The 27,643-nt window shown below is 49.9% G+C and overlaps 1 protein-coding gene across 1 annotated transcript; it reads left to right on the plus strand.

Annotated features, from left to right (window-relative positions):
• The first annotated feature begins 441 nt into the window (after positions 1 to 441).
• Positions 442 to 23,555, plus strand: LOC121857418 (putative uncharacterized protein DDB_G0294196). Its single transcript, XM_042353472.1, has 2 exons — positions 442 to 596; positions 22,874 to 23,555. Exon 2 carries the CDS (start codon positions 22,994 to 22,996, stop codon positions 23,552 to 23,554), a length of 561 nt encoding a protein of 186 aa, XP_042209406.1. The 5' UTR covers positions 442 to 596; positions 22,874 to 22,993; the 3' UTR covers position 23,555.
• Positions 23,556 to 27,643: the final 4,088 nt, after the last annotated feature.

Genomic DNA, 27,643 nt, shown 5'->3' on the forward strand with positions numbered 1-27,643 from the left:
GTAATTGAGGGAGACAGAGGGGAGTGTTGGAGGTAATTGAGGGAGACAGAGAGAGTGTTGGAGGAGAGAGGGAGTGTTGGAGGTAATTGAGGGAGAGGGGGTAATAAAACACGGGCAGGAGAGTTGGCCCTCAGTAAGCCTGTTGTCACATGCCTCCACACAGGAGAGGAAACGCCTCCCTCCCCCCTCACTTCCCTCACCTGCCACTCCTCACTCAGCAGGATTCTTATGTGTGGTGTGGGTGTGTGGTGAGGTTGGTGGCGTTGGTTAGGTTGAATAATTAAAATAGTGAGGTTTGAGGGTGGGGGAGGGAGGGGGAGGGGTGGAGGAGGGGGGGGTATTGTTGGTCCTCTCGGGCGGAGTGTGAGGGGAGGAGGAGGGTGGCGGAGGAAGGAGAGAAGGGTGAGGGAGAACTGCTGGCTGCCTCAGTGTGTGGTTGGTAGTGTGCGCGTGAACACCACTCTCTCACACCGAGCTCTCTCTCTCTCTCTCACTCTCTCCCTCTCTCACACACACTCACACACCACACTACACCCCCGCTAGTGTACGACACCCGCGGGGTCGTGTGAGAGTGAGGAGATTTCTACACTGACTCGGTTGGTATTATCACTACGAACTAAGGAAGGAAAATGTGTGTGTGTGTGTGTGTGCGTTTGTATGTGTTTTGTGTGTGTGTGTGTGTGTGTGGTGGACCCAGACACGCCCATACTTTGGTGTGGACCATTGTTCCTCCCACCACACCACCACACCACACCACAACAACAACACAGGAAAAAACAAGAACAAGTGCTCTATTATCGTGATATATCGATATGTAAACAAAACACCAATGAACAACTGGCGGTGATGTACTGTAATATCATCGCTCGTTTGTATATGTACAGGTGTATGTGTATATATGTACAGTATAACCAAGCAATGACACACCTGCACCAGTACATACAGGTGTGTCAAGCATCAGTGCAACATTACCTCGTGCAGGGAGGGTTGTGGTGGTGATGGCCAGCCAGTGCGGTGAGCCAGCACACACACACACACACCCTCCCTCTCTCTCCTCTGATCAATATCACATGTGTTTTGGTGTGGTACCTCGAGTGTTAAGGGCTCGTCCTCAAACACATATGTGACTTGGAGACTCTCATGTATATACTGAAGGAGGAGATGAAGGAGGAGGTGAAGGAGTAAGGAGTAAGGAGTAAGGAGTAAGGACAGTACTGGTGACAGGAGTATGGAGCACCTTCCAGTACAGTGTTCCCCTCCATCTCCCTGCCTGGCTGAAGCTGTGACTGACCTCCTCCCCCCTACAGCCACCCAGCACTCACCAACATTATAAGTGGTTTAAAACTATTGATCCAACCCCTTGTACCATGTTGCTTCATTCCTCGTTGTTGCTTCACTTATATCCTTATTCATTGTCGTTTTGCTTCACTCATATCCTCATTCCTCCTCGTTGTTGCTTCACGCATATCCTCATTCCTCCTCGTTTTGCTTCGCTCATATCCTCATTCCTCCTCGTTTTGCTTCACTCATAACCTCCATTCCTCCTCGTTTTGCTTCGCCATAACCTCATTCCTCCTCGTGTTGTTTCACTATAACCTCATTCCTCCTCGTTTTGCTTCACCTATAACTCATTCCTCCTCGTTTTGCTTCACTCATAACCTCATTCCTCCTCGTTTTGCTTCACTCATATCCTCATTCCTCCTCGTTTGCTTCACTCATAACCTCATTCCTCCTCGTAGTTGTTGCTCATATCCTCATCCTCCTCTCGTTGTTGTTTCACTCTCATAACCTCATTCTTCGTTTTGCTTCACGCATATCCTCATTCCTCCGTTTTGCTTCACGATATCCTCATTCCTCCTCGTTTTGCTTCATCATAACCTCATTCCTCCTCGTTGTTGCTTCATCATAATTTCGTGTTTTCACTATAACTCATCCTCCTTGTTGTTTTCCTTATACTTCATCCGCATGTTGCTTCACATAAATAAAATTCCCTCATATACCTGTAATGAGTTGAGTCGTGAGTTTAGTGACGTCAAGCAATTGCTGTCTCATCTTGATGTCCGATGAAGATTTTTAATGATAATTGACTTCATTAATTTTCAGAGTTAATTAAATTATTATTATTTTTTTAGTAATTAATTAATGATGTGACGTCTTTGGGGTTTTATTTACTCCTGTATGTAATTGTTGTCGTTTGGTTGTTTTTGTGTTTTAATTGGGTCAACTACCATGGGAACCTGACCTGACCTGACCTAACCTTACCTGACCTGACCTAACCTAACCTAACCTGAACGTACCTGATGGGTTTATTTATTATCCTGTCTCACCTGTCGGGTAATTAATCGTTTTGTACCTGTGCGTAAGATGGAGAGAGAGAGAGAGAGAGGGGAGAGAGAGAGAGAGAGGAAAATTTACTTTTGTTTACGATAAAGGAATTTCTTGAACCTGTGTAGCTCTATGTTTGTTGGTGTCATACAGTGCTGGGTGTCATAATGTAGGTGTCATATGGGGAGGAGTATATGTGCTGGATATGCTGTTGCCTGTCATATAGTGCTGGTGTCATAATGAGGTGTCATATAGTGGTGGGTGTCATAGCGGTGGGTGTTCATATGTTGTTGCTTGTCATATAGTGCTGGTGTCATAATGGAGGTGTCATAAGTGGTGGGTGTCATATGCTGTTGCCTGTCATATAGTGCTGGTGTCATAATGGAGGTGTCATAGTGTGGGTGTCATATGCTGTTGCCTGTCATATAGTGCTGGTGTCATAATGGAGGTGTCATATAGTGGTGGGTGTCATGTTGTTGCCTGTCATATAGTGCTGGTGTCATAATGGAGGTGTCATATAGAGTGGTGTGGGTGTCATATGCTGTTGCTTGTCATATAGTGCTGGTGTCATAATGGAGGTGTCATATAGTGGTGGGTGTCATATAGTGGTTCGTGTCATACAGTGGTGGGTGTCATAGTGGAGGTGTCATATAGTGCTGGGTGTCATAATGGTGGGTGTCATATAGTGGTTCGTGTCAAGCAGTGGTGGGTGTCATAATGGAGGTGCATATAGTGCTGGTGTCATAATGGTGGGGCCATAGTGGTTGTCATACAGTGGTGGTGCATAGTGATGGGTATCATACAGTGGGTAGTCATACAGTGGTGGTGTCATACAGTGGGTGTCATACAGTGGTGGTGTCATACAGTGGTGGTGTCATATAGCGGGGTGTTATAATGAGGGGTGTCATACATGGTGGGGTGTCATACAGTGGTGGGTGTCATACAGTGGTGGGTGTCATTCGGTAGCTTTGTGTTCGCTGTTCATAAGCCTTCTCTCTTCAGCAGCTGTAGTACGCCCGCTCACTTTTATTTACTCATTCTCTCTCACTTATTAAAATCCCCTCTCTCTTCCTTCTCGGTTTCTAAGGACACCAGATTTATCGGATAATTAACCGGGTTCTCCTACTAGGGGGACTGGGGTGGTCTTACTGGTGGGTTAATCCGGGGGTCAGTGAGGGTTGAATCCGGGGGGGTGGGGGTTAATTCGGGTTAACTATAAGGGGTTAATCCAGGACTGACAGTTTTAAGAAATTATCAAAACGGCTACTGACGTTTGATTGTCAGCTCGTAAAAATGTCAGCAATGTTTGGTCGATAGAAGTCAGATTGATTGTTTTAAAGGACTTTGGACGTCAGCAGTGTGGAGGCCTTCACTGTCAGCATTCTGTAAAAATTGACCTTCGCGTTGTCAGCTGATTGACTTGTTGATGTCAGCAGTGTCTAATACTTTTCTTCTCGCTGTCAGCTGATTGGTTTTTCGAAGTCAGCTGTTTATATAATTAATTTTCACGGTGTCAGCTTTTTGGTATAATTGATGTGTTAGATGCTGACAGTTTAATCTAAATATTAACAAGAAACTGTTTAGTTCTGTCAGCCATGAGTGTAAGCAGTGTAGAATTGTCAGCCATTAGTGTAAGCAGTGTAGAACTGTCAGCCATCGTCAGCCATGAGTGTAAACGGTGTAGAATTGTCAGCCATGAGTGTCAGCCATTGTCAGCAGTAAGCCTACACACTGGCCTGTCCAATCACCCGAACCCATTTGTGAATCCGAATCCATTTATGACTCCGAACCCAGACACATCAATACAGGTTCAGGTATAAATTACAGGTACAGAAATTCCCAGGTGTTAGGAGGAAAATATGGCTCCTTTACCTCGACTTGATTCCAGGTGTGTGTGTGTGTGTGTGTGTGTGTGTGTGTGTGTGTGTGTGTGTGTGTGTGTGTGTGTGTGTGTGTGTGTGTGTGTGTGTGTGTGTGTGTGTGTTGAGGGGCATCAAAGGGTTAAGAGTAAGTGAATAACATGTATTTTTGATCCTTACTGAGGAGAGAGAGAGAGAGAGAGAGAGAGAGAGAGAGAGAGAGAGAGAGAGAGAGAGAGATATGACCACGATATCTCATCTCTTCTATAACCACTATTTATCACCACCACTTACCACCATTACTACCACTACTACCTACCACTTATTACCTACCACTAACCACCATTACCTACACTATCATTACTTCACCAATTACTACCTACCTACCATTTACTCACCACTACCACCACTACTACCTACCACCATTACCTACTACCATTACCACTAACACCACCTACCACACACCACTACCACCACTACCTACTCATCGACATCACTGAATTCATTACCACCACTACCACCACCACCATTACACCCTCCTCACTACTACCGTCACCTCTCGTTTACAGCACTTATTTCTCCTCCCTCCCCCTCCCCCACGACTTCCCTCTCATTACTGCTCCTTCTCCTTCCACTCTCTCCCCTCACCCCCCGTCACCCCCTCTCACTCTCCAGGAGCATCGCCACGCCCACATCCACAGAGGTAGTGGTGGAAGAAAAGGAGGGAGGGGTCGTAGGTGAGGGAAGGAGGGAGGGAGGAGGGGAGGGGGGGAGGGAGGGAGGAGGAGGGTGGTGGGGGGGGAGGTAGGTGGGAGGGTTGAGGAGGGTGAGGTGAGGGGATTGAGGGGGGTGTGGTGAGGAGGATTGAGGGAGGGTCGTAGGTGAGGGAGGGAGTGAGGGAGGGGTCAGGTGAGGAGGGAAGGGAGGGAGGGGTGGGGAGAGGGTTGAGGAGGCGTGAGGAAGAGGGGGGAGTGAGGGAGGGGCCGTAGGTGAGGAGGATTGAGGAGGTCATGGAGTGAGGAGGAGGATTGAGGAGGTCGTAGGTGAGGAGGGATTGAGGAGGTCGTGAGTGAGGATTGAGGAGGTCGTAAGTGAGGAGGAGAGAGGAGGGGAGAGGGGGAGGGGGTCATGGGTGAGGAGGGATTGAGGAGGAGGAGGGAGAGGGAGGGGGCCGTAGAGTGAGGAGGGAGAGAGGAGGGGTCATGGGTGAGGAGGGATTGGGGAGGGGGGTCGTCGAGTGTAATATAAGCACTATATGGTGTAATGTGAGTGATTATAGGGTGTTATACAGCGGGGAGCACAGGTGTGTATAGTACTGTATGGTGTATGGGGCTGTGTATAGTGAAGGTGATAGTGTGGGAGGGGGAGGGAGGAGGAGGGGGGAGGGGGAGGAGGGAGGGAGGAGGAGGGAAAGGTGGGAGGAAGGGGAGGAGGGGAAAGGAGGAAGGGGGAGGAGGGAGGAGGAGGGAGGAGGAGGAGGAGGGAGGAGGAGGAGAGGAAGGTGGGAGGGAAGAGGAGGAGGAGGAGGGGGAGGGAGGAGGGAGGAGGAGGAGGAGGGGGAGGAGGGAGGAGGAGAAGGGGGAGGAAGGAGGAGGAGAGGGGAGGGAGGAGGAGGAGGAGGAGGGAGGAATAGGAGAAGGGAGAAAGAGGAGGAGGAGGTGGGAGGAAGAGAAGGAACGAAAGGAGGGAGGAATAGGAAAAAGGAGGAACAGGAGGAGAGGAAAAGAAGGAAGAGAAGGAGGAAGGAAGACATGGGAGAGGGTGAGTGAGTTACTGCTAGCCATCACGACCCGCTGCCTCAGGTTGACTCCTCAGGGCTCCTTCAGAGAGAGAGAGAGAGAGACCTACCCGTAAACATCACTCTTCCGTCTCTCTCTCTCTCTCTCTCTCTCTCTCTCTCTCTCTCTCTCTCTCTCTCCCGCCAGTTTCAGTCTGATCGTTTCCATTATAATAATAATAATAATAATAATAAACGGTTTATTAATAGAGTTGCAGCCGGTGACTGAAAATATACAGACTTGCATGAGATTTAGACATAATGATATAATATGTGTTGAATACATTTACAGGGCTGTACAGTACATAAATCAGGAGTTGTTTATTATTTTAACAATAGATGGGATGGTGCTGTTCTTATATCTATCAGTGCGGGCTCTTATGGGCTGAATTTTGTTGTAGTGGCGGACTGCGCGAGTTGGGTGGGGGGCTGCAGGTGGCAGGAGGTGGCGATGACGAGGGTGGTGCATTAGTTGGCTGCCAAACCTTTCCAGTGCTTGGTGGTGGAGGTCACTGAGGGATGGCATTTCCAGGGTGGAGAGAGCGTTGATGTAGCCGGAGTATTCTGCGCCAAGCATGATTCTGCAGGCCCTTTTCTGTACCTTCTCTAGCCGACGTTGGGTGGAGTTGAGAGAAGACGACCAGGCTTGTGACGCATACGTTAGTTTGGGGAGAATAAATGCGTTGTAGATGGTCCTCAGCTCTGGTGTAGGTGTCCCAAGTGACCCAAGTCATTGTAGCATGTAGAGACGGTTTTATGGTCTGGATGGAGGGGTGGGGGGGGTAGGAGGTGAGAGAAGTGAGAGAGAGAGAGAGGAGGGGGCGCGCGCCTGAACCTACTTGTCATTTCGAGAAAGATGTGTAAACTCATTTTCAGGTTTACACGAGGGATTGTAAACTCAACTCAACTGCTAAAGTGGTTTACTCTTATACCTGGAACTCATTTAGAGACGTGAATAATGTACCTGTGTTTTTGTTAAGTGTGTGTGTGTGTGTGTGTGTGTGTGTGTGTGTGTGTGTATGTGTGTGTGTCAGCCTTGTCTACTCGTTACGTGACTCATTTCTGTGTCTGCATGATTATAAATGCACTCGCGTTCTCTGTGTGCATGTTGTAGTGTGTGTGTGTGTGTGTGTGTGTGTGTGTGTGTGTGTGTGTGTGTGTGTGTGTTGAGGCAGGATCTACTGAGAGGCTGGGTGTGGTCGCTACTAGGTGATGGTTCGCCCTACCCCAGCACCTCCCACTCCACCCAGCACCTCCGCCCCACCACCTCCCACCGTAGCCCTGTTTATCCCTGCTTCACCCCTAGCACCTCCCGCCTCACACCAGCACCCCACACCATACACCTCCACCACCTCCCCCCCACACCTCAGCACCTCCCTTACCCCACCCCTCCCTCCCTTAAGCTAATGTTGTGTTTCGCTTTTCTCTATGAAACAAAAAACAGCTGATGCGTGACGTCCTTAATCAGCTTTGCTCATATTTTTCTTTTGGGTTTTTCTACGGCATTTTGGTTGTTATTGGTTAGCTGTGTGGTGGTTGTGGTGGTGTGGTGGTAGAGGTTGTCAGTGTGGTGGTAGTAGTGGTGCCAGTGTGGTAGTAGAGGTGCCAGTGTGGTGGTAGAGGTGCCAGTGTGGTGGTAGTGGTGTCAGTGCGGTGCCAGTGTGGTGGTAGAGGTGCCAGTGTGGTGTGGTGAGGATGGGGATGGGGATGGGGTGGGGTGGTCAGGTACAATAGATGGTGGAGGTAGGGAGGTGGAGGTGGGGTGGGGTGGAGTGGGGTGGAGAGGTTGGGACAAGCAGCGGCTGGGTCAACCCACTCACCCCTCCCTCCCCCCTCTCCCTCACCCCTCCAGGACATTCAGGTGCTATCTGGTGTTTCCTTTGTGTATATTGGGGTTAGGAGAGGGAGGGGCAGTGGGGGAGGAGAAGAAGAGGAGGGTAGGAGGAATTTTTTTGCCTCACATTAAAACAATTGGGTAGGATTTTTTTTTGTCTCGTGTATGATGGTGCGTCATTCGAGAGAAGAGAGAGAGAGAGAGAGAGGGGGGGGTAGTGAGGTGTTTCTATAGTGATGGGTGTTAATTAGGCCCCGTTCTTCGTGGGGGCCTTTTCTGATCACCCTGATTTTTAATAGGGCTGGGTATATAGGCCCCTAGTTTTTAGCCTCCAGATCTAATAGGTTATAATCGTTTTTGGGTCACGGATCTTAATAGGCCCCAGGTCTTAATGGGCCCCAGGTCTTATTAGGCCCCAGTCCATCCCGTCACCCATTCGAAAAAAAACCCACTGGATAGGTAGAAAATTTAAAGGGATAAAACTGGCCCTTGAATCTCGTGTGTGTGTGTGTGTGTGTGTGTGTGTGTGTGTGTGTGTGTGTGTGTGTGTGTGTGTGTGTGTGCTTTCATATCACAGAGCTGTTGAGTGGAAGTTGAGAGATTTTTTTGAGGAGATTTTATGTGGTTTCTGCTTGTATAATTGCACACTTGTCCTAATGAGGTGTGTGTGTGTGTGTGTGTGTGTGTGTGTGTGTGTGTGTGTGTGTGTGTGTGTGTGTGTGTGTGTTGATCTTGTGTGTCATGAGTGAGGTGGTGACGTCATAGGGCAACGTGGTGAATGGTGACGTCATAAGGCAACGTGAGTGAGGTGGTGACGTCATAAGGCAACGTGATGAGGTGGTGACGTCATAGGAACAGCGGGTGAGGGTGGTGACGTCATAGGGCAACGGGAGTGAGGTGGTGACGTCATAAGGCAACAGGAGTGAGGTGGTGACGTCATAAGGCAACGGGTGAGTGAGGTGACGTCATAAAGGCAACGTGAGTGAGGTGGTGACGTCATAGGGCAACAGGGTGAGGTGAGTGACGTCATAAGGCAACAGGAGTGAGATGGTGACGTCATAGGGCAACGGGAGTGAGGTGGTGACGTCATAGGGCAACGGGAGTGAGGTGGTGACGTCATAGCGCAACAATAACAAGAGGTCAACAGCCCCTAACGTCCATAACAGCACAGCATCTCACCGAACAGCCTTAGAAACTTTCACCCAAATTGAGGCAGAAGTTTTTAGATAGGGAAATATTTTTTCTTTAGGAATTTTTCTGTTTATAGCTGAAGTTGGACTCGGGCGTCACAACCTGTTAGGATGTGTGGATATAACGCAGCTGTACCATGGTGATCAAACCAGTGACTCTTAGAACAGGCAACGAGTTCTATACCCACTCCTCACCGGCCTTAACTTCCTTTATCTGTCATGTTAGTTACTGTGGGATCGAACCAGCGAGTCTTAGAACAGTAAACAGGCCCAATATCCACTCGGCCACCCAAAAAAAAAAGACCCATTTAGGGAAACTTATATAGTAACTTTCACTTCTAATGAGCTAATTAGTTTTGAGAAAGTCGAAAAAATTATTAGAAAGTTTATGAATGGTGAGGGGTGATTGCAGTGACCCAGCAGGTTGACTAAGAACAGGTGTCTCTAGGTCAGGGGTTAGGTCAGGTCAGGTTAAGTTAGGTTAGGTTAGGTTTTCAAGTATCATGTATACGAGTATGTTGTATTGTAGGAAGATATGGAATACAGAATACAATTGGAGTCGTCCTTGGAGTCGTCCTTGAAGTCGTCCTTGGAGTCGTCCTTAGAGTCGTCTTTGGGAGTCGTCCTTGGAGTCGTTCTTGGGAATCGTCCTTAGAATCGTCTTTATAATCGTCTTGGGAGTCGTCCTTAGAATCGTTTTTATAATCGTCCTTTGGTTCGTCCTTGGAAGTCGTCCTTGGAGTCGTCCTTTGGAATCGTCCTTGGGAGTCGTTCTTGGAGTCGTCCTTCTGAGTCCACCTTAGGAGTCCACCTTAGGAGTCGTCCTTGGAAGTCGTCCTTGGAAGTCGTCCTTGGAAGTCATCCTTGGGAGTTGTCCTTGAAGGAACATTATAAAACATCCTCTCTTGGTGTGACATCTTAAGTAAGTCAGTTAGGAGTGTTTTTTCGTTATTTAGTTATGTCATTGGGATAATAAGACGGTGTGGCTGTGGTGTGGCTGTGGTGTGGTGTGGTGTGGCTGTGGTGTGGTGTGTGGTGTGGTGTGGCTGTGGTGTGGTGTGGTGTGGTGTGGTGTGGCTGTGGTGTGGTGGCTGTGGTGTGGTGTGGCTGTGGTGTGGTGTGGTGTGTGGTGTGGTGTGGCTGTGGTGTGGTGTGGCTGTGGTGTGGTGTGGTGTTTGTCTGTCTGTCTGTCTCTTGTTTACACGTGTGGCTGTGGTGTGGCTGTGGTGTGGTGTGGTGTGGGTGTGGTGTGGTGTGGTGTGGTGTTTGTCTGTCTGTCTATCTCTTGTTTACACGTGTGGCTGTGGTGTGGCTGTGGTGTGGTGTGGCTGTGGTGTGGTGTGGCTGTGGCTGTGGTGTGGCTGTGGTGTGGTGTGTTTGTCTGTCTGTCTGTCTCTTGTTTACACGTGTGGCTGTGGTGTGGTGTGGTGTGGTGTAGTGTTTGTCTGTCTGTCTGTCTCTTGTTTACACGTGTGTGTGGTGTGGTGTGGCTGTGGTGTGGTGTTTGTCTGTCTGTCTGTCTCTTGTTTACGTGTGGCTGTGGGGTGTGGTGTGGTGTGGTGTTTGTCTGTCTGTCTGTCTCTTGTTTACACGTGTGGCTGTGGTGTGGTGTGGCTGTGGTGTGGTGTTTGTCTGTCTGTCTGTCTCTTGTTTACATGTGGCTGTGGTGTGGTGTGGCTGTGGTGTGGTGTTTGTCTGTCTGTCTGTCTCTTGTTTACACGTGTGGCTGTGGTGTGGTGTGGCTGTGGTGTGGTGTTTGTCTGTCTGTCTCTTGTTTACGTGTGGCTGTGGTGTGGTGTGGCTGTGGTGTGGTGTTTGTCTGTCTGTCTGTCTCTTTGTTTACGTGTGGCTGTGGTGTGGTGTGGCTGTGGTGTGGTGTGGCTGTGGTGTGGTGTTTGTCTGTCTGTCTGTCTCTTGTTTACACGTGTGGCTGTGGTGTGGTGTGGCTGTGGTGTGGTGTTTGTCTGTCTGTCTGTCTCTTGTTTACACGTGTGGCTGTGGTGTGGTGTGGCTGTGGTGTGGTGTTTGTCTGTCTGTCTGTCTCTTGTTTACACGTGTGGCTGTGGTGTGGTGTGGCTGTGGTGTGGTGTTTGTCTGTCTGTCTGTCTCTTGTTTACGTGTGGCTGTGGTGTGGTGTGGCTGTGGTGTGGTGTTTGTCTGTCTGTCTGTCTCTTGTTTACGTGTGGCTGTGGTGTGGTGTGGTGTGGTGTGGTGTGTAGTGTTTGTCTTCTGTCTGTCTCTTGTTTACGTGTGGCTGTGGTGTGGTGTGGTGTGGTGTGTGTGGTGTTTGTCTGTCTTTCTGTCTCTTGTTTACGTGTGGCTGTGGTGTGGTGTGGCTGTGGTGTGGTGTGGCTGTGGTGTGGTGTGGTGTGGCTGTGGTGTGGTGTGGTGTGTGTGGTGTGGTGTGGCTGTGGCTGTGGTGTGGTGTGGTGTGGTGTTTGTCTGTCTGTCTGTCTCTTGTTTACGTGTGGCTGTGGTGTGGTGTGGCTGTGTGTGGTGTGGCTGTGGTGTGGGTGTGGTGTGGTGTTTGTCTGTCTGTCTGTCTCTTGTTTACACGTGTGGCTGTTGTTTGTGTTTTATCTCGACGTTTTTATGGGGTAGAAAATGTGAGTTATTTATTTATTTTGGTTTTGTTTACATATCGTGTCCCTTTAAAGTTCATTCTTGCATGACTGACTGACTGACTGACTGACTGACTGACTGACTGACTGACTGACTGACTGTTTTATGACTTTTTAGCTTGAATACCACAGGACACATTGCACTTCACTGACTCTGCTTATTAACAGTGTGTGTGTGTGTGTGTGTGTGTGTGTGTGTGTGTGTGTGTGTGTGTGTGTGTGTGTGTGTGTGTGTGTGTGTGTTCCTACCATAGATTCCACTATGATGTGATGATGAATCTTACCAGTTCACACACACACACACACACACACACACACACACACACACACACACACACACACACACACGGGGGGCAAGTGAAGTTGAAATTAAGGTTTCAGTCGTAGGTAAATGTGGTCCTAGGAACACAATGGAGGAATGTGTGAGGGTCAGAGGGGAGTAGGTGGGGTGTGAGGGTGGGTGGGAGATGCAGTGAGGTGGAGGGAGGGTTGTGGAGGTGGTAGGTGTGAGGTGTGGTGTAGGTGTGTTGGTGAGGTGGGTGTTGGTGAGGTGGAGGTTGGTGTGTGGTGGAGGTGTGGTGTGTGTGTGTGTGTGTGTGTGTGTGTGTGTGTGTGTGAGACGCTGATGCAGACACACTCACTTTGGTGGGAGATAATGGTGGAGGGGTTGGGTGGGCGAGGTGTAATATCGTGGACGTGGACGTGGACGTATGGTCGCGGGCGTGAACATTTTAAACCGTGACGTAGTGCAGAGAAAGAGTCTGGTTGATGCGTGCAAGGCCTGTGTGTGAATGGGCGTGGGGTGGGTGTGTGAGAGTGAGCTGGGTGGGTGGGTGGGAGGGTGAGTAAGTGGGTGGATAAGTGGATGGGAGGGTGAGAGAGTGGGTGAGTACGTGGATAAGTGGACAGGTGGGTGAGATGATGGGTGAACAGGTAGATGGGAAGGAGAGAGAGTGGGTGGATGAGTGGGGGGTTATATGCGTGGGAGGATGAGTGGTCGAGAGGGTGAATGAGTGGGCGGATTGGGTGAATATCCCAAAGGACTGGAGAATCAGGAGGTGGCTGGATGGGTGAGGTCGAGGGGGCGGGGGGCTTATTGATCGGGAGGGAGGGGCAGAGGTTGGAGAGGGCGGGGACCATCACATGTGCTGGTCGCCGTCTTGGGGGCTTGAGGAAGAGGCGCCCCCTAACCCCCACAGCCCTCCCACCAGCCTCACCCCCAGCCCTCAATAGCGTCTCTGGACAAGTTTTTGTCACTGCTCTAAACCTAACCTAACCTAACCTAACTTAACTTAACTTAACCCAACACTCGACATAATCTTACCGGGTCGTTGTTATTCTTATTGGGGTCTCACACCCATCACCACCCCTCACCACACCCCCACCACCCTCACCACCCTCACCAACCCCATCACACCCTCTCCACCACCCCCACCACACCCCCACCACCCCACCACACCCCCACCCCACCCCCACACCCCACACCCCACCAACCCCACACCCCTCCCACCACCCCACCACACCCCCACCACCCCACCACACCCCACCTCCCCCACCCACCCTCCCCCACCACACCCCCACCACACCCCTCACCACCCCACCACACCCCCACCACACCCCCCACCACCCCACCACCTCACCACACCCCCCACCACACCCCACCACCCTCACCACCCCTCCCACCACACCCCCACCACACCCCCCACCAACCCCATCACACCACCACACCCCCACCACCCCACCACCCTCTCACCACACCCCACCACACCCCCCACCACACCCTCACCACACCCCACCACACCCCCACCACCCCACCACCCTCACCACACCCTCACCACACCTTTCACCACACCCCACCACCCCACCACCTCACCACACCCCCACCACCCTCACCATCCCCACACACCCCCTCACCACACCCCACCACCCCCTCACCACACCCTCACCACACCCCTACCACCCCACTCACCTCACCACCCTCACCACACCCCTCACCACACCTCACCACCTCACCACACCCTCACACACCTCACCACACCCCCACACCTCACCACACCCTCACCACACCCTCACTACCTCACCACACCCCTACCACCCCTCACCACCTCACCACCTCACCACCTCACCACACCCCTCACCACACCTCACCACCTCCTCACCACCTCACCACCCTCACCACACTCACCACACCTCACACACTTCACTACACTACCACACATCCTCACCACCTCACCACACCCTCACCATTAAATTTCACACATAAAAAAATTAGCCATTTAATTTTGCAGGTGAAAAAATATCAACGTCAACTATTTTTTTTTCTCTCTCACAGGACGAGAATGGGATTTTGCTGGGAGGGCTGCTTGTTGTGACCATCCTGGGGGAAAACCGGTTGACATTCTATTGTGTGTGTGTGTGTGTGTGTGTGTGTGTGTGTGTGTGTGTGTGTGTGTGTGTGTGTGTGTGTGTGTGTGTGTGTGTGTGTGTGTGTGTGAGGGTAACCAGACGACATCAGCAGTAGTGAGGGAACTGCCTAGCCATCTCTCCTCCTCCTTCCTCACACACACACACACACACACACACACTCGTCTAGTGACTCACCACTCACCCTGCATCCCTCTCACCCATACCATACCCCTGACTCACCCTCTCCTCCTCCTCTCCCTCTCCCTCTCACATCGCCATCTGTACCAGCCAGGTGGATCACTCTAAGCTGGTTGGATCACTACACCAGCTGGCTCTCACGACCACATATGCTATAGGTGTCTGTAACCATCTGTGTGTGTGTGTGTCTGGCTGCGCACATTAGTGTCATTAACGGTGCTGCAAGATGCCTTATACTGTATTTTGACACAGACACACACACACCACAACCTCGCCACTCTACTTTGAGGCATAAACTGTTTTAGTCCTCGTGATAAACTGACGAATTTATTATAAACTGGTGTGTGTGTGTGTGTGTGTGTGTGTGTGTGTGTGTGTGTGTGTACCTTCACTGTCTATATAACGTGATGAACCAGTGTTATGTTTGTATGGCATCTCTCTTCTCTCTCTCGTGTCTGTCTGTTTCTGTCTAATTTGTATCTCTCTTTCTCTAGTTTGTGTCGTTCTAGCCTGTCTGTCTGTCAGTCACGAAGACAACAATGGTAACTTCAAGCTTATGAGACTTTGAACGAGGATTATAATGTATATATAAAGTTGGAGTTTGATTTAGAAAGTAACCCTGTTTTTTGTGTTTTTGTGTTTGATTTTGTGTTTTGTTTGTTTTTTGTTTGTGTTTGTTTTTGTGTTTGTTTTTGTTTGTTTTGTTTTGTTTGTGTTTGTTTTGTGTTTGTGTTTTTGTTTGTTTTTGTGTTTGTGTGTTTGTTTGTGTTTGTGTTTGTTTTTTTGTTTTTGTGTTTGTTTTTTGTTTTTGTGTTTGTTTTTTGTGTTTGTGTTTGTTTTTTTTTTTTGTGTTTGTTTTTGTGTTTGTTTTTGTTTTTTTGTGTTTGTTTGTTTTGTGTTTGTGTTTTTTGTTTATTTTTTTTGTACGAGAAATTTCATGTAAAAAAAAGTTATATTTTTGTGTGTGTGGTTTTGAACACACTTTCATTGGGGGTGGGGTGTGGGGTGGGGGTGGTCAAATGTTGTGTGGTGCAATGTAGTTGTCTGTCATACAAAATATGAAGGCTGTGGATGGTGTCAGTTGTCTGCCACAAAGGGGGGGGGTATGGCTGTGGTGTGTCATGTGTCACAGGTCACAAAGGGGTGGGGGCTGTGGTGTGTCAGTTGTTCAGTCATAAAGGAGGTCATGAAGGCTGTGTGTGTCAGTTGTTGGTGTCATAAAGGGGAGGGGGGACACGTGAGTCAGTGAATGTGTCAAGTCATGCATGTGTGTCATACTTACTGGGGATGTCACTCACTTGTGTCATTGATAATCCGGTCTCTCATATATAATCAATGGTACCTTGTATATATTGCATGGTCTCTTCAACATTGTGACTGTCCATTGAGGAATGTTGAGGAGTGATGAGTGAATGATGAGTGAATGTTGAGTGAATTTTGAATGTATGTTGAGTGAATGTTGAGTATGTTGAGAATGTTGAGTATGTTGAGTGAATGTTGAGTATGTTGAGTGAATGTCAAGTATATGTTGAGTGTATGTTGAGTGAATGTTGAGTATGTTGAGTGAATGTTGAGTATGTTGAGTGAATGTTGAGTGTATGTTGAGTGAATGTTGAGTGCAATACGTTCATAATCCTTGACGTTAAATTTTTTCCACGTGTGAAGAACAACATCCAAACATCCAACTAACCAACATTAAACCAGAAATCAACATACAAAATGGCGCCTGAATTACGCTTTGACTCTTATCTAAATTCGTTCATTTAACACCAGTCAGGGGGATGAAATTTACGTGATTTTTATTAATTTATTTTTTTGGGGGGTAGGAGGGCGGCGTTTATCCGGACTCTGGTAACCGGCACGATAATTTCGTTTTTAGGAGAAATATCTATCCGGAAAATCGTATTATCCGGAAAATCGTATTATCCGGAAAATCGTATTGGTGGAAAATGCTTCGTTAGATAGTAATAAACGGTGAAGTTAATATATGGTATTAGATTATAACCTTTACTTCTCGTAGTTGTTATTTATATATTGGAGGTCGTGGAGGAGGGGTCGTCGTGGGGAGGGTCGTTGTGTTGTGGGTGGTGGTGGGAGTTCTGGAGGTAGTAGTGGTGGTGGTGCTGGGGTCGTGTTAGTGTGTTCGTGGTGGGGGGTGTGGGTCGTGGTGGGGGTTATGGGTCGTGGGGGTCGTATTATGGGCCATGTTAGGGTTCGTGGTGGGGGAGTCATGTTAGTGTTCGTGGTGGGGGTTATGGTCGTGGGGTCGTGTTATGAGTCGTGTTAGTGTTCGTGGTGGGGGTTATGGGTCGTGTTAGGGTTCGTGTTAAGGGTCGTTCAGTCGACCTTGGTGTTAATGAGGCACAGGTACTGGCTGCCCTAGCCTGTGTCCTGTACTGTATACCTCTTCCTTTTCCTCTTCCGCTTCCTTTCCTTTTCCTCTCCTTCTTTTCTTTCATCTTTTTTTTCATCTTCTCTTTCCCTCCTCTTCCTTAGGTCACCTGGCAACCATCTCTGACACTCCCCATCTCCCCCCCTCCTCCTCCTTCTTCTCTGTCATCACCTGGCAACTACCTCGCACTTTTCTTCCTCCTCTTCCTCCTCCTCCGCCTCACCACCGTCCGTCCAGTTAGCGTCGTATGTCAGTTATTCGTTTGTAATCATTATTTACCTCTAAAATTATTGTTATTATTATTATTAGTATTATTTTTTTATTGTTATTATTATTATTATTATTATTATTATTATTATTATTATTATTATTGTTGTTATTATTATTATTATTATTAGTATTATTATTTTATTATTATTATTATTATTATTATTAGTATTATTATTATTATTATTATTATTATTATTATTAGTATTATTTTTTATTATTATTATTATTATTATTATTATTATTATTATTATTATTATTATTATTATTATTATTATTATACAGTAACATTAAAATAGCAATCATAAAGTTATACCCCGAGTCGACCCTGGTGGGAATGGGTGCCTGGCTGTACAGTTGAGGAAGTGACACCAGGCGAGTGCAGTATCACCAGCAGACAGACAGACTTATAGGGAGAAGCCCCGTTGATAAGCACACGGGGGTAGTAATGATAATAACAACAATGATAATAATAACTGCTAAAAATAACAGCAGTAATAATAACACCAACAACAATAACAACAACAATGTCATGAAAGTATAAGGGCTGGTCCGTGATCTTCAACTTAACGTACAAACAGACGTACACACAGACGCACACACAGACGTACACACAGACGTACACAGCAGAAAAACTCAATTACGTTTTGTGAGGGTGAAATCAGTATCCCCTCGTTGCTAGGTAACACATAGCGATACGCAGATGTCAACAAGAACAGTGAATCTGAGGAGGGGTGAGGGGGGGGTTAGGGGAGAGAGGTGGGGTGAAGGAGAGTAGTGGGGGGGTGATTAGGGAGAGAGGTGGGGTGAGAAGGAGAGTAGGGGTGGGGGTGAGAAGGGGAGAGTAGGGGTGGGGGTGATTAGGGAGGGTGTGGAGTGAGAAGGGGAGAGTAGGGGTGGGGGTGAGAAGGGAGAGTAGGGGGTGGGGGTGATTAGGGGAGATGAGGTGAGGGTGGGGGTGATTAGGGAAGTGAGGGTCCTGAGGGGTATCGATTAAGGGAGACGAGAGGGGAGGAAGATCGATTTAGGGAAGAATAAGAGGGAGGAATAATTTGGAGATAGGAGGAGGAAGAGAGAGAGAGGGAAGGGGGAGGAGGAGGAAGAGAGGAAGGGGAGGAGGAGGAAGGAGAAGGGAGGAAGAGAAGGGGAAAGGAGGAGGAAGAAGGAAGGGGGAGGAGGAGGAAGAGAGGAAGGGGAGGAGGAGGAAGAGAGGAAGGGGAGAGGAGGAGGAAGAGAGGAAGGGGAGGAGAGGAGGAGAGGAAGAAGAGAAGAAGGAAGGGGAGGAGGAGGAAGAGAGGAGAGGGGGAGGAGGAGGAAAGAGAGGAAAGGGAGGAGGAGGAAGAGGAAAGGAGGAGGAGGAAGAGAGGGAAGGGGAGGAAGAGGAAGGGGAGGGAGGAGGAAGAGAGGAGGGGAGGAGGAGGAAGAAGGGGAGGAGGAGGGAAAGGAAGGGAGGAGGAGGAGAAGAGGGGAAGGAGGAGGAGGAAGAGAGGAAGGGGAGGAGGAGGAAGAGAGGAAGGGAGGAGGAGGAAGAGAGAAGGGGAGGAGGAGGAAGAAGGAAGAAGGGGGAGGAGGAGGAAGGGAGGAGGAGGAAGAGAGGGGAGGAGGAGGAAGAGAGAGGAAGGGGAGGAGGAGAAGAGAGGAAGGGGGAGGAGGAGGAAGAGAGGAAGGGGAGGAGGAGGAAGAGAGGAAGGGGAGGAGGAGGAAGAGAGGAAGGGGAGGGAAAAGAGAGGAAGGGGGAGGAGGAGGAAGAGAGGAAGGGAGGAAGGAGGAAGAGGAGGGAGGAGGAGGGAAGAGAGGAAGGGGAGGAGGAGGAAAGGGAAGGGGAGGAGGAGGAGAGAAGGGAAGGGGAGGAGGAGGAAGAGAGGAAGGGGAGGAGGAAGAGGAAGGAGAGTAGGAGGAAGAAGGGGAGGAGGAGGAGGAGGAAGAGGGAAGGGGAAGATGGTTGGATTAAGGTCAACCATTTTAACACAATATAAATATTTCTCACTCTTCTATATCGTCAACATTGATATTTTTACTTACTGTTTATCTATATATTGTCTATTCCTGTCTTACTCCTGTCTTATTCCCTGTCTTATTCCTGTCTTATTCTGTCTATTCCACCTGTCTTATTCCTGTCTTATTCTGTCTTATTCCTGTCTTACTCTGTCATTCCTGTCTTATTCCTGTCTTTTCTGTCTATTCCCTGTCTTACTCCTGTGTTATTCTGTCTTATTCCTGTCTTACTCCTGTCTTACTCTGTCTTATTCTTTTTCCTGTCCTACTCCTGTCTTATTCGTCCTTTCCTGTCTTATTCCTGTCTTATTCCTGTCTTACTCCTGTCTTATTCCGTCCTTCTCTCCTCTCTTTGTCTTATTCCTGTCTTATTCCTGTCTTATTCTGTCTTACTCCTGTCTTATTCCTGTCTTATTCCTGTCTTATTCTGTCTTATTCTGTCTTATTCCTGGCAGTGAGGGAGAGTGGCAGGGGGAAGAGTGGCAGGGGAGGGAGAGTAGGGGAGGGGGAGAGTGGCGGGGGAGAGTGGGGGGGGGAGAGTGGCCGGGGAGGGAGAGTGACTGGGAGGGAGTGACTGGGAGGGAGAGTGACTGGGGAGGGAGAGAGTGACCGGGGAGGGAGGAGGGAGAAGTGACCGGGGAGGAGAGTGGCTGGGGAGGGAGAGTGGCAGGGGAGAATGACAGGGGAGGGAGAGTGGCAGTAGGGAGGGAGTAACTGGGGAGGGAGAGTGACTGAGGAAGTGACAGGGGAGAGAGTGACCAGGAGGGAGCGGGAGGGAGAGTAGGGAGAAGACAGGGGAGGGAGAGTGGCAGTAGGGAGGGAAGCTGGGAGGGAGAGTGACCGGGGAGGAAGAGGACCGGGGAGGGAGAGTGGCAGGGGAGGGAGGCAGGGGGAGAATGACAGGGAAGGAGAGTGGCAGTAGGGAGGGGTAGCTGGGGAGGAGAGTGACCGGGGAGGGAGAGTGACCGGGGAGAGTGACCGGGAGGGAGAGTGGCAGGGGAATGACAGGGGAGGGAGAGTGGGGGTGGGAGGTGACTGGGGAGGGAGAGCTGGGGAGGGAGTGGCAGGGGGTGGGAAGTGACTGGGGAAGGAGAGTGCGAAGGTGAGGGAGAGTGGCTGGGGAGGGAGAGGCCGGGGAGGGACAGTGACTGGGGAGTGGCTGGGGATGGCTGGGTAGGGAGAGTGACCGGGGAGGAGAGTGACTGGGTGGGGGAGAGTGACCGGGGAGGGAGAGTGGCAGGGGTGAGGGAGAGTGACTGGGAGGGAGTGACCGGGGAGAGGGACAGTGACTGGGGAGGGAGGCTGGGGAGGGAGTGGCAGGGTGGAGTGACTGGGGAAGGGGAGAGTGACTGGGGAGGGAGAGTGGCAGTGGGGAGGGAGAGTGACTGGGGAGGGGAAGTGACTGGGGGGAGAGTGGCAGTAGGGAGGAGAGTGACTGGGGAGAGAGCTGGGGAGGGAGGGAGGAGAGTGGCAGTGGGAGGGAAGTGGCTGGGGAGGGAGAGTGACCAGGGAGAGGAAGTGACTGGGGAGGGAGAGTGGCAGTAGGGAGAGTGACTGGGAGGGAGAGTGACCGGGGAGAGTGACTGGGGAGGGAGAGTGGCAGTAGGGAGGGAGAGTGACTGAGGGAGGTATGGGGAGGAGAGTAGTAGGGAGGGAGAGTGGCTGGGGAGGGAGAGTGACTGGGAGGAGAGTGGCAGTAGGGAGGAAGTGACTGGGGAGGGAGAGTGACTGGGGAGAGTGGCAGTAGGGAGAGAGTGACCGGGGAGGAAGTGACTGGGAGGGAGAGTGGCAGTAGGGAGGGAGTGACTGGGGAGGGAGAGTGTGTCGACCCAAGATAATCGACCCGTGTTGCTTCCCTCCGCCAGGCGTCAGTGGCTGTGCGCTCTCATTATTGCTGCTGACTCCCTGCTGACTTCCCTCCTGCCTACTGACACTCTGTTGCTGACTCCTTCTGCTGACTTCCTTCTGTTATATTCGCTTTGTGTCCTGTATTCTCTCTCTCTCTTCTCTCTCTCTCTCTCTCTCTCTCTCTCTCTCTCTCTCTCTCTCTTTCTTTCATGCCAGTCGTGTCTTTCCTTGTATAATGCCACCGTTTTTCGTCCAGCACACACACACACACACACACACACACACACACACACACACACACACACACACACACACACACACACCACACTCAACTCATCTATTTTTGCTTCTTAAATGTAGGGCAACAGGCTGGCACCGTCACTCACTGTCACTCACCAGAGATGTGCGTCCCCGTTCGTCACTCAAGCAGACTTACAGGCACCCCAGCTTATTTCACATGGTTAGGCACCCTATCTTATTTTCACCCGATGATTTGGCACCCCAGCTTATTTCAAATGGTTCGGCACCCCAGCTTGATTTCACCTGATGATTAGACACCCCAGCTTATTTTCACCTAATGATTAAACAATAATAACTACAACCATCTGCTAGAGTTTGGGTATTTATCAGGTGAAATAAACTGGGGGCTAATCTTGAGGTGAAAAGCTGAGAGCTAATTTGAAATAAGCTGGGGCTAATCTTGAGGTGATATTTTTAGAGCTGAAATACTGCCTCGTTATGTAGAGCTCTTGAGTGTGTTGATAGGCTAGAGGGGTGTGTGGGGGAAGAGGGGTGTGTGGGGGGTGAAAGGGTGTGTGAGAGGTGGAAGAGGGTGTGGAGGGTTATACAAGGCGTCTTTGAGGGGGGGGGGGCAGACCAGACCCCCTCACAGCACGGAGTCAGGTCTCCCCGTGGTCTCGCCAGTTCTCAACCTGCGTCTCTTCGGCACACCTCGGCTCAAACTTTGTGGTTGGTGTTGATGTTCGTGTGCTGCGTCATTGGTTTTCCCGCCAAAAGTGATGAGAATTGGCGGGAATTTACACGTGGCGACAATAACATAAACAAAGTCCAAATTTGGCGGGAATTTACACGTGGCCTGAAGGCTATGCTTTGCTTTCTCTCGTTATACTTGTAGGTGTATTCTCGTTATACTTGTAGGTATACTTTCTCTCGTTATACTTGTATGTACTTTCTCTCGTTATACTTGTATGTACTTTCTCTCGTTATACTTGTAGGTACTTTCTCTCGTTATACTTGTAGGTACTTTCTCTCGTTATACTTGTAGGTACTTTCTCTCGTTATACTTGTAGGTACTTTCTCTCGTTATACTTGTAGGTACTTTCTCTCGTTACTTGAGTTAGGAGACGAGGCCGCTGTACCTGTAAGACTGTACCTCCGCCTCCTCCTCCTGTACCTGCCTCCTGTACCCTGCACCTCCTTCTCCTCCTCCTCGTGTACCCTCTCCTCCTGCCACCCTCCTCTCCCTCTTCCTGCACCTCCTCCCCCTTTTCCTGCACCTCCTCCCCCTCCTCCTGCACCTCCTCCTCCGACGGCGGTCTTGTAGACACTGTATCGATGTTTGTGTTATTCATGAATCAATCTCACGCCGTCAGCCGTCAGCCGCCGTCAGCCGCCACCAGTACAGCCACGTCCCTGCCACTGTTGCCTTACATCTTCCAGTCAATGTGTGTGTGTGTGTGTGTGTGTGTGTGTGTGTAACCTCATCATTGACGTTACGATACAAATCTGCACCACACATTTTGCCAAGAGGTTGTTGAGTCAGATTTTGTCCAGGTTCTCAAGTTAGATTTTGTCTGTTTTCGTCAGATTTTGTCCAGGTTATTAAGTCATTATTCGTATCATAGAATCAGATTTGGTAGGATTGTTGAGTCAGATTTTTGTCCAGATTTTGAAGTTCGTTGTATGGTAGTTGTGTGGTAGTCATGGGTGGCCAGGTGTGTGTTGTGTGGTCAGGTGTGTGAGCATCGGGACATGGTGACACTTGGGACATCACCTTAGAGTCAGTCTTAACAGATGTGTGTGTTTACTTTATAATAATGTGTTAATTGTTATAATGATGATGATGATTATAATTGATATACTGTATACAATGGAGAAATATGACCATAATTTGTATAATGTCTCCTCTTATCTGTTTCAGGGAATATAAAGCTATTTACTCATAGTGATAATTTGGTTATAGTGTTGTGGAAAATGTTGTGAGGCAGGTGGAGGTATGGTGAGGTAGTAGTGGTGGTGGTGTTATAGTGTGATCACCACCATGGTACCTGCCGACGCTGGTGATGATGACGGCCTGTACCAGCCGCCGCGTCCACCACTGCCGGCCCCGCGCCTTCACCCTCGACCTGTTCTTTCTGCAGCCCCGCCAAGACCGACCTTGTCCCCGCCCCCCTCCCTCACCCGCCTCGCCCAACAGCAGCAGCACCACCAGCAGCAGCAGCAACAGCAGCAGCACCAGCAGCAGCAGCAGCAGCAGCAGCAGCACCACCAGCAGCAGCAGCAGCAATTGCAACAACAACAGCAGCAACAGCAGCAGCAGCAGGCACAGGTGACCAGCGGGTCCCAGCCACCGTCGCAGGGCGTCGGCGGCTTGGGCTCTGTCTCCTCTGTGTTAGCTTGTGCCCCTCAGCCCCTGCCAGGCCTCGCCCAGGGTCCCGTGCCTCACTTCCTGACGGCGACGCCCCTGGTGGGTCTGGCTCCCCGGCCCTCAGCCCCAGCCCCTGTCTACCGCTACCCACCTTTCCAACCTGTTCCTCAGTACCGGCCTCCTCCCAACCCCCGGGTGTGCTGCCGGGCTACCGCCCTCAGTGTCCGGCCCTGACGAACTTCCTCCCCCCTCATTCCTGCCCTCCCTGGCGCTGCGCTCCCCCCTGGGGGGTACAGGAAGCCTCTCCTGCCCTACCAGCCTCAGCGAGCAGGCTGCTGCTGAGCCGACCCCTATAACGGTGCTCACCTCGGCAGGGTACCTGCCCCGAAGTGTGCCCGGGCCTGGCTGCTGGTCCCTGCCCCGTGATCCACACGGAACTGGTACTGATATGGCAGGGGGAGTGAGCCACGAGCGGGGTGCCTCAGCCCCGGCGGCCATGGTGGGCGGCCATGGGGAGGAACTCAAGACTCGATCACTGCCCACACGGTGCCTGCACGGTGCTCGGCCCCCCCTCATAGCCCGCCGCAACCTGGTTCTCTCTGACGGTGAGGGAGGCGGCCCAGGGTCCTCCTCGCTCCTGTGTGAGGAGGACGGCTTCTACTTTAACCAGCCGCTACTCGAGGAACATGAGGAGGACCTCTACGGGTCCTCGGAGGACCTGTCATCTGGTCCCTCCATCCTGGAAAAGTTAATGGTGTGGGCCTACTACAACGCCGAGGGCGAGCCCCAGGAACCTCAAGGTACGACACCTTTCTGCTGCCCCGCCCCGCCTCTCCCCGCCCCGCCTCGCATGACCCGGGGCACACGCATGATCTATCGATGACTGCGTCACGCATGACCCTGATCCTGCCTAATGCCATGCATGACCTGTAGGCATGTCAGCCTACAGCTACACATGACTGGGGCCGAGACCTGGTGCCGCCCTGCATGACATGTCTCACGGCAGCACTGTTGTTGATGAGTGTTGTGTTATGGTACACACTGTACCTGCACTGTGTTGTGACTAGTTAGTATTACAGTGTGTATTAGTAATGTGTACACTAGTTATTGTGTTGTGTGGTAGTGGTAGTAATGTGTGCCTACACTAGTTACATGTGGTAGTAAAGTGCACAGTAATTTATGTCGTAGGTTTATTACATAATACAACCACACTAAGGAATTGTCCCACCCCTCACCCCTCACATCACCCCTTCTCCCCTCTTGCCCCCTCACCTTATACACAAACAGACCTGACCCGTGTGTGTGTGGCCTTCTCTTGTATAACGTGACCTGTTCTTTTACACTGTGGCCATCGTACTCAGTCGACCTAACTAATACAAACATGCGGGAGCCTTAGTTAGGGGTGAGAAATAGGGAGATATACTGAATTATACTGAGAGATACTGAGGGTAGGTGAATTATACTGAGAGATACTGAGGGTAGGTGAATTATACTGAGAGATACTGAGGGTAGGTGAATTATACTGAGAGATACGGGGGTAGGTGAATTATACTGAGAGATACTGAGGGTAGGTGAATTATACTGAGAGATACTGAGGGTAGGTGAATTATACTGAGAGATACTGAGGGTAGGTGAATTATACTGAGTGGGGGTGGTGGTCTGAGAGATGCTGAGGGTAGGTGAATTCTGAGAGATACTGGGGTGGGTGATTATACTGGGATACTGGTGGGTGAATTATACTGGTGACTGGTGGAGTGAATTATACTGAGAGATACTGAGGTAGGTGAATTATACTGAGAGATACTGAGGGTAGGTGAATTATACTGAGAGATACTGAGGGGAGGTGATTATACTGAGAGATACTGAGGGTAGGTGGTTATAGAGATGCAGGGTAGGTGAATTATACTGAGTGATACTGAGGGTGTATGAATTATACTGAGTGATACTGAGGTAGGTGAATTATACTGAGATACTGAGGGTAGGTGAATTATACTGAGATACTGAGGGTAGGTGAATTATACTGAGATACTGGGGTAGGTGAATTATAGCAGAATACTGAGGGTAGGTGAATTATACTGAGAGATACTGAGGTTAGTGAATTATACTGAGAGATACTGAGGGTAGGTGAATTATACTGAGTGATACAGAGGTAATGTGAATTATACTGATGATACTGAGGGTAGGTGAATTATACTGAGATGACGAGGTAAGCGGGTATATACTGAGTGATACTGAGGGTAGGTGAATTATACTGAGATACGGTGGTGAATTATACGGAGATACTGAGGGTAGGAAAGATTATACTGAGAGTACTGAGGTGGGTGGATTATACTGAGATACTGAGGGTAGGTGAATTATACTGAGGTGGGGTGAATTATACTGAGAGATACTGAGGGTAGGTGAATTATACGAAGAGATACTGAGGGTAGGTGAATTATACTGAGAGATGGAATTATGGTAAGAGATACTGAATTTGTTTTACCAAGAGACAGACAAATGGAGAGAGAGAGAGAAGTAAGGGAGAGATAGTCAGTGCTCCTCCCTATTGTCAGAACACAATAGGCCCTACCCCCCGAGAGAGAGTGAGGGGGGCGTTAGAGAAAGCATTATCCTCTGGTCCAGTCAGTCCGCCTGGCATTGTGAGCTGTCAACCCTACCCCCACGCTTACATTCTCTCTCTCTCTCTCTCTCTCTCTCCTGTACACACTGATCCATCGCCCTCAAACTTTTATATTAGATGCCTGGCCCTCAGAGGTTAAGTGAGAGGTCAGAGGTCAAGGTCGAGTGCCGAGAGTGTGAGGTGGTGGCCCTGTAAACTGCATTCCTTGAGGCCTGCTGGTGAAAGTCAGTCAGTCAGTCAGTCAGTCCGTTAGTTAGTTGGTTTCTCTCAGTTAGTTTCTGTCAGTCAATTTGTTTCTGACAGTCAGTCAGTTAACTTGGATTCTGTCAGTCCGTCTGTCGTGATTTAGTCAGTAGGTCAGTCAAATTAGTCAGTTTGATTCAGTAAGTCAGCCAGTTAGTTTGTCTCTCTCAGTCACTTCTGCCAGTCACTTTGTTTCAGTCATTCAGTCAGTCAGTTTGTTTCTGTCAGTCAAAATATCCAGTTAAGGTAGAGTACAATATTGATGCCATATTCTTAAGGTATTTTTAGTGCTTTAAGTCAGCCAGTTCTTTCTTCTTTTCTTTCTTTTCTTTTAGTTCTTTCTTTCTTTCATTTATTCATTCTTTTTTCTTTCTTTCTCTACGCATGGAAATACGGGAATAGCTCCTTGATATGCGTTCAGTAGGTTGTGCATAATATGCGTATCAGACTAGTATTTACGCATTTAACTGTAAGTCTTGTGTGGGAATTCAGTGTGTCATTTACGCATTTGTGTTTATAAGGGGCCCAGATATGCGTTAGGTTATGCCATTATTATACGCATAGTTAGATATACGAGTCTATTGTTTACATGCGTTGTTCGTGCGTATCTTCGAGTAATATTTACGCATTTTCCTGCATTTAATCTACAGGCATGCGTAGGTCATTAGCACCCCAACATTATACATATACGCACCTGACCTTATTTAACACAGGTATGCGTAAGTTATGCGTAAAGCTTAACACCTACATTATACGCGCTGGGTTTCATTTAACGCACCTCCCACCGCTCGATACAGGACCGACACTCACTCACTCACGCACTCACGCACTCTTCACATGCGCCGCCCTCCCTTGCTCTCCACACAGAATCTGGACGACTGTGTAAATATTTGTCTGTTTTTCCAGCAAGATAGGCAAGCTAGTCTCCCACGCCACCTTAGGGAGTAGTAGGGCGTGGGGGAGAGGTACACGCCCTGCTCACCACGCCTTTAATACTCCCTCCACACCTCCCCTCAATCCTCTACCCCCACATACGCCTCTATCCCTCCACACACCCTCTATCCCCTACACGCCTCTACCCCCCCACGCCTCTGCCCCCCCCCCACACGCGCCTTCCCCACCACCCCCTGCCCCCCCACACGCTTCTACCCCCACACGCCTCTGCCCCCACACACGCCTTTACCCCCTAACACACCTCTGCCCCCACACACGCCTCTGCCCACACACGCCTCTGCCCCCCACACGCCTCTACCACCCACACACGCGCCTCTACCCCACACACCTATCCCACACACACGCCTCACCCACACGCCTCTACCCCCACCCCTTCTACCCCCACCCGCCTCTACCCCCACACACACGCCTCCATCCCCACACCACCCTTCATCCCACACACGCCTCCATCCCCACACGCCTCTACACCCCACACACACCTCTGCCCCCCACACACGCCTCTACCC

The sequence above is a fragment of the Homarus americanus genome, unplaced genomic scaffold (assembly GCF_018991925.1).
Source record: "Homarus americanus isolate GMGI-L3 unplaced genomic scaffold, GMGI_Hamer_2.0 scaffold6875, whole genome shotgun sequence".
NCBI classification, from domain to species: Eukaryota; Metazoa; Arthropoda; class Malacostraca; order Decapoda; family Nephropidae; genus Homarus; species Homarus americanus.

What these genes read in the sequence shown, in the direction of transcription:
- LOC121857418 (XM_042353472.1), top strand. Translation starts at nt 22,994, where the DNA reads ATGGTACCTGCCGACGCTGGTGATGATGACGGCCTGTACCAGCCGCCG.